Source organism: Gymnoscopelus microlampas, assembly GCF_963454915.1.
Source record: "Gymnoscopelus microlampas genome assembly, chromosome: 13".
In the NCBI taxonomy this organism is placed as follows: Eukaryota; Metazoa; Chordata; class Actinopteri; order Myctophiformes; family Myctophidae; genus Gymnoscopelus; species Gymnoscopelus microlampas.
The window spans coordinates 31,242,258-31,249,757 of NC_139950.1; the positions used below are offsets into that span (position 1 = coordinate 31,242,258).

At 42.6% G+C, this 7,500-nt stretch overlaps 1 protein-coding gene across 1 annotated transcript in view; it reads left to right on the forward strand.

Annotated features, from left to right (window-relative positions):
- camkmt (calmodulin-lysine N-methyltransferase) overlaps positions 1-7,500 on the forward strand; it is a 119,074-nt gene that overhangs the window by 101,414 nt on the left and 10,160 nt on the right. Inside the window, exon 9 of the mRNA XM_084076597.1 lies at positions 5,767-5,830. Within this exon, the coding sequence (XP_083932723.1) occupies positions 5,767-5,830 (64 nt within the window). The remainder of the gene's footprint in view (positions 1-5,766; positions 5,831-7,500) is intronic.

Genomic DNA, 7,500 nt, shown 5'->3' on the forward strand with positions numbered 1-7,500 from the left:
CAATTTCAAAGAAATATAGCAAGAATCTACAACCCCACAATGCATCGTGAAATGCGATGCAACAAGAGTTTTGCAACATGGTGTGGACTTGTAGATCGTCTATTTTTGGCGCGTGGCACCTTTGCACGACTGGACTGGAACTGGATAATGCTAATGTATACCATAGCGATATTGTGATACTAAAAACAGATTTAGTTTTTTTCAACTGCCTCTGCCCTCTCAATGTCACTCTGTCCTTCCCTCGCCCCCATCGTGTGTGTGGACCTGTGGGTGGGTCTATCCCCTCCACCCAGCTAGCTCACTTCCTTGTTTACTCTAGCACTCGCTTACCAGTCATCTGATATCTGTAGAAAAATAAACTCCACACTAACCCTCTCACCTCCAAAGACAAACAAACTTGACACCCATGTCTAACCTTAAAAGACAAATAAACTTTACACATGTACAGTACGTGCATCCAACTTTACTGGCCCGATCGTTTCCTGAGTACTGCTATTACCTTTTTTCTTTTCTTTTCCTTTAGTCATTCTCACTCATGAATGAGTGGAAAGGTGTGGCAATAGTTTGTAAGTACTTTGTGTGTTTTTTCCTAATGTATTTCAGAGGAACACAGTACAATCCTCAGTGTTAATGTATTACAACAAATAGACCCTTATGGGTCCATCCTACAGTATATTCCAATTGCCAACTTTGACGGTAGATATCACGACGTTAATGACACTGATCATCTCCTGTATCGCTTTACTTCGATCTCATGCCATCGGGGCGAAGATACGGAACCTTGAAGTGGGAAAAGGTTCGTTTTAGCAGGAGCTTTGTCCCCTCAGCCATTGCGGCATAAACCCATTCCGGGAAAGCATCTGTGTCATTTTTTGCGGTGCCAACCGCTCTACACTTGACTTTATCCGTATGTCCGTCCGTCCGTCCCTATCAGCACGGGATGATGAGCACGGGATTTTACACAGCTATAACTCCAGTTTGCAGCATGCCACCAAGTCCAAATATGGTATGTGGACTTAGACCACCAATAGGGACGAGCATGAATTGCTAAAGTTATCACAGCGGGGTCCAGGGACCCCCCGCGTATGTTTTGTCCGTCCGCCCGTTTAGGGCACGGGATTTAAAACAGCTATAACTCCAGGTTGAAGCCTGCCACCAACTCCTACTTTGGTATGTGGACTTACACCACCAATAGGGACGAGCATGAATTTCTGAAGTTATCACAGCCCCCTCTGTCTTCCCATTGGCTGGCCTTTAAACAGCCATAACTCACGTTCGCAGCATGCTACGGAGTACAAATTTTGTGCATGGACTAAAACCACCAATAGGGACAAACTGTAATTACTTAAGCCCCGCCCCCTCTGTCTGCCCATTGGCTGGGCTTTAAACAGCCATTATTCCAGTTTGCAGCATGCTACCAAGTACAAATTTGGTAAGTGGACTCAGACCACCAATAGGGACGAACTGAAATGAGTTACGCCCCGCCCCAAAGGCACCGCTTCCTTCACACAGGGTGTGATTTTTTTATTCCAAAATAGCTCATAGCGTGGCACCGAGTGCCGCTCTATGAGCTTGTAGATCTGCTTTTTATTTTTTTTATCGTGGAAAATGTTTGCAAATCTTTGAATATATAAATTGTATTATTTAAAGCGAACATTTGTAACTCAAATCTTTGCTTCTGGGGATTCTACAAATGTCTTCTAAATCCTAACAGTTTTTTGAAAAAACGTATGTTGCTATAATATCAGTGGTTCTCAAACTTTTTCATGTCAAGGACCACCCAAAATGATGTATTGGGCCGTGGACCCCCATCTCAAAATATCTTGTTTCAGGGACCCCCAGAAGTTGTAGCAGAGTTCAAAATGTTTGCTTTAAAAATATATATATTGAAAGATTTGTCCAAACTTTAACGATTTTTCAAAAATAGCAGATCTACAAGTTGATAGCACGGCACTCGGTGCCGTGCTATGAGCTTGTATATCTGCTATTTTTCTTAAAATGACACAGATGCGTTCCCGTTTTGAATGGGTTAAACAAACTGCCCCGTCGATAGGTTGGCTTTTTGTGCACAGTGGGGAACTCAAGTATTTTCTTGGTGATACACTGTATGTTGTTTTGTGCTTTATGGTTATGTGTTTTTTTTCTCTTTTTTTTCTTGAACAGACTGTGAAGACAAATAGAGATAATTATTATAAAGGTACTGTAGACTAGTGGTTCTCAAAGTGGGGTCCGGGGACCCCCAGGGGTCCTTGATTGGTTTCCAGGGGGTCCCCGCCGCTAGATGATTGATAACTCTGAGAGTGTACAAATGGAACCAAATGGTTCCATTTGTACACTCTCAGAGTTATGGTGGTCTATGGCCTAATAATATGCATCGTAAACTGGGGGTCCTTGACGTGAAAAAGGTTGAGAACCACTGCAGCAGACGGTAACACCTTGTCCCCCAGGTCAAGGACATGACGGAGCATGACAAGCAGCTTTAATGGCTTTTCATGCAGACTGGCACACAGGTTGAGGATTATGTCAAATCTGGGCTGTATTGTTGCATTTTAGCCAAATTACTCCTCTCTCATCTGTGATAATACAGTAGGTGCACAGGCATGCATTTACGTGTACACACACACACACACACACACACACACACACACACACACACACACACACACACACAAAAGTTGTTTCCAGATTGTCTCACTGCTGGCCAGCTTAGAGGCTCAGGATTATGTTGAACCGTGACTTGTATTGTTACATTTTAGTCAAATTACTACACTCTCATCTGTGATAATAGGTATACGTGCATGCGTGTGCGCACTCACACACACACACACACACACACACACACACACACACACACACACACACACACACACACACACACACACATATTGAAGTAGTGTGTGCGCGTGTGTGTGTGCATTTATGATTTAGAGACAGGTGTTAGGTTTTTCCATCCAATACAGAAGCTCTATTCTGTGGAACACCTGCATCACAGCTGTCAGACAGTCATCATCTCTCAACGTTTTCATCTCTCGGACATCATTTGCAATTTAGGCATTTAGCAGCCTTAACCAGAGCGACTTAACAATGAGCAAGGTAAACACATAATCATATCACATATCCCACCCGCAGGTATTTTCTATGTCATAACACACATTCACTGACATTCACTGACATGTACAAACACACTTGATTACACTTACAAACACAACATTACGATTGCATGGATTAAAGTTCTCAGTCGCCACGACTGATTTCAGTCATTTAGATTCCGTAGAAGCCAGCATGTCTTCTATGAAAGCCTGTTGCACACCTGAAAATAGCCGATCTACAAGCTCTCAATGCACCTGCAGAGGTTATTGGAGCTGGGTTACGTTTGGGTGACTTTCATATATTTGTGTGTGGATGTGTTCATGCATCTCCACATCAATAGTCAGAAAGTTAAGCATTCCATGTCTTTGGGAATGTTGTTTTCACCTTTTGTGCTGGTTTGAATCCCTGGCAGGCAGGGGGATGTTGTGAATAGAGGTAGTAGGCTTTCCCCACCCTGAACAGTAGCTCTGGAGGTGTGGCGGTGGCTCAAGAGATGAGAGATAACCACTTGGGAATGGGAAGGTTTCCAGTTTGATCTCCGGCTTCCCTTGCGTTAGTGTCAAAGTGTCCTTGAGCAAGACACTGAACATCTACATTACATGTAGTTGCTTCCGATGAGCAGGTTGGTGCTTTGGTTTCCTCCGCCGTCACTGTGTGAATGTAATGCACATGCACATTGTAAATTGCTTTGGATAAAGGCGCTATATAAATGCTCTATTTGCCATTGATAATCCGACAGTACCACCACAACTGGACAGCTATGAGTGTGTGTCATTTCCCATCTGAACACTTTCGACACACACACACGCACACACGCACACACACACATTAACGCATTAACACATCCATGGATACAAGCACTCAAACACACAAGTGCACACACATTCTTGTACTTTTTGATCATTTTGGTTTGCTTAAAATGGCCTCCACTGTATAAATAGGTAAAGTTCAGCAAATCCTGTCTTCAATATACTTGAGGGGTGGAAAAACACCTAAAGAATTTATGTGTTGTTGAGAAAAGTGGTTATAGCTTGTTACCTACTAAACTAACGCTGCACTTGCATATGACCTTAAATTTATAAGCATCACATCTGTATTCATCATCCAACAATTAAATTATGAAAATTTAAACCCTACAAAAAATGCCCAGAAAACAGCCAAGTACTCATTTATTTTATGTAAAATCTCACTCTTCTTCAAATTATCATCAGACACATCAGACTGTTTGAAACCATGCAGGTCAGAGAGTTAGAGCTGTTAACCACTTGGACCCCAGCATGCATACTCTGGGGGGAACATTCACCAAAAATAGACGATCTATAAGCTCACAGTGCATCGCGTTGTGAGCTTGTAGATTGGCAGTGTTTGGCGAAGAGATTTGGTGTAGATGGAAAAAAAGCAGTCCAAATACAGTACAGTTGAAACTCAGGTCCGTTTTACCAAGAATAGAGGGTTTAAGTGGTTAATTGGCAAAAGGCCACCTCGTTGTCCTGATAGACCGCCCTGGTCCAAAGCAACCCTTGACCATGACTCCACTTACCACAAACACACATTTATTTTTTAAATAAGATATTCAAAATATTGCAGAATATTTATAGAAAGCATATATGTGACACATTTATTTTTGTTTCGGGTATTAACCAAATATTTAACAAGTATCCATCAAGTGAATGTGATATTGTTTATTGATGTTTTTGGCATCTTATAATCCCCTAAGGGATGGGTCTTATGACACGAAAATAAATAAATAAAAATAACGAAATAAATAAATAAATTCATTCATACACATGAATACAAGAACGCTCGCCCCCAAAACAGCATTCCGCGCCAAGTGGGGCGAGAGGAAAAAATGGGGTTGAGTGTGTTTTGGGGCAAGCGTTCCGGTTACCATACACACACACAGGTGTGTGCTCAAGCACATTCACACACGTTCAGATGTTAGTCAGTATACAGGTGATGAGGATTATGATGGAAGCAGTTCATTATAGCCTGGAATCCAGACGGAGGCGCTCGTCCAGCGTTTTCTTTTTTTCACGAGAAGCAAAGTGAGAAAAAAAAAATCTGCCGAGCAGAGCGAATCAGTCTGGATTCCAGGCTAAGTTAATTAGTCCTTTTATATAAATCGATTGTTGTTGTTGCGATTGTATTATTTTCAAGCTGGCGTTGTTTACAAAATACCTTCAAGGCCTACAGATTTAATTCCCCAAAACTCGAGGTGCTTTCCTGTCACTTTGAAGTGTCTATGTAAAAATATTGTGCGCATGTGTGCGTGTGTGTGTGTGTGTGTTTGCTGTGGCCGATGGTATCTATGTATTTCGGACTTTGATGTTTTGCATTCTTCGCCAGCAGCTTGAAAGCAGGCCAGGGTGAATACATATGAAGAAGTTGCACATGAAAAGAGGAGGAAGAGGAGGGAATCTTACTCATGCAAATTGTTTTTCGCCCCCTTTCCTGTCGGTGGATTTATTTGTAAACAAAAGAAAATAAATAGCCTGCTGCTTTATCTAGAGCCGCTATCACATGAATGCATTCTAATCGGGCTGTCTCTTTCTCACCCGTTTTTCTGTTTATCTCCCTCCCTCCCTCATCCTCTCTCTCTCTCTCTCTCTCTCTCTCTCTCTCTCTCTCTCTCTCTCTCTCTCTCTCTCTCTCTCGCTCTCGCTCTCTCTATCTCAGTTTGTTTCTCGACCAGTACAGAGCTAGCCTGGTTGATGCTATAAGAAGATTGCTGCGACCCAACGTAAGTTTGCGCTGTGCACTGTACAGTATGTGTATTTGCCTTTTGTGTGCGTGTGTGTCTGTGTGTGCACTTATACTGTGTGTCACCCCCCGAAAGCACTCTTCTCTACATAATTAGGCCTCGCTTGAATTCCCCATTGAATTCGTAATGGTACGACAGGATTAATATCATGTAATGCTTTAATGCTTATTATGCATGACTTGAATGCATTGCTCTGATCTGTTTCTCCCTCCATCCCTCCCTTAATCACATGAAAAAAATGAAAAAGAAAGAAACGCGAGGCAACTTCTCCCATTTGGCTCAGTGATAATAACACCCCCCTGCTGTGACCGAGCTGGAGAAAACACACAGAGGAAGAACAAGGACAAGAAAAAGGCCTGGAAGAGATAGTGTTGAGATTTCTATTCATCCAAACAGAAGGGGCACGCTTTGAGTACAGAGGCCACACTTTCATAGGAAATGTCTGTATTATATGTGAAAAAGGGGGGTTGGGGGTATAGGGAAGGGAGGGAGGAGTGGGCAGGGGAAGGGAGGGGAAAAGGACATGGCGGAGCAATGGACAGCAGGAGGAAGGAAAATGGAAAGGGAGGGAGAAATGGCGAGGCTAAAGAGAGGATGACAAGAGTTCTCTCTCTTCTCACCTGGCAAAATGTCTCCAGACTTCTGTACATACCTGCATCAGTGGAAAAAGCTTCATTATCCCCGCCAGGAGGATTATGTTTTCACTCCGTATGAGTCTGTTTGTCTATTTGTCTGTCTGTCTGTTCATCCGTCTGTCCATCTGCGTGTCTGTGAACAGCTAATCTCCGGTGCCGTTGGACCTATTGCCGTCATTTTGCGTTTTTTTTTTTGGCAAAGCACACTTGTTGCTACTACTCCTACAGATTTTGTCCAAAACACTCACAAATCGGTGCACATCATCTCTGTGGTCACGTGATCACAATGTATCTCTCAGCCTTTTCAGATTCCCTTCTGATTGGCTACGATTGGCTTTCAAAGTTTGCGGGGGACCTGTTTCGCACACACACTGCCACAAATCATTGCCATGATTGCCATGACACTTTGCACACAAACTGCCAGTAGGCCAAGGAAGAGCCTCCACCGCTTTTTCAAATCAGCCAGTTGATGCTGCTATAACAACCTCTTCACATTTTGGCCTATAATTCTTGAACTGTATGTCGTACAATCAAATTGTTTTTCCCCTGGAAAAAAAGATCAGCTTAGATCATGACGCAACTCCACATATAGGTCCTGGCCATTTGTACCAGACCTGCTATTTCACGTTTTCTTCAAAACACACTTTTTGCTACTAATCCTACAAATTATGTCCAAACCTCACACACTTTGGTACATATTATCTCTGCAGTCATGTGATCCAGATGTATCAGTCAGATTTCACAGGTTCCATTCGAATTGGCTTTGACTGCCTTCCAAACTTTGTAGGCCCTGGGTAGGAAACTGGCGGGGATCTGCACTCTTTTCTAGTTTGTTATGTATTCACTGTATAAAGTCCTTTAATTAATATAGATATTGTTTTACATGTGACCGGCACACAGTTAAGAAAGAGCCCAAGCTTAACTAAAAGGGTTGGGGGGCTAACTCAAGTTCACCCCAAAGTCCAAAGCAGACCCATTTTAGTCCGTCTGAATAATTATAATAATTTTATTATT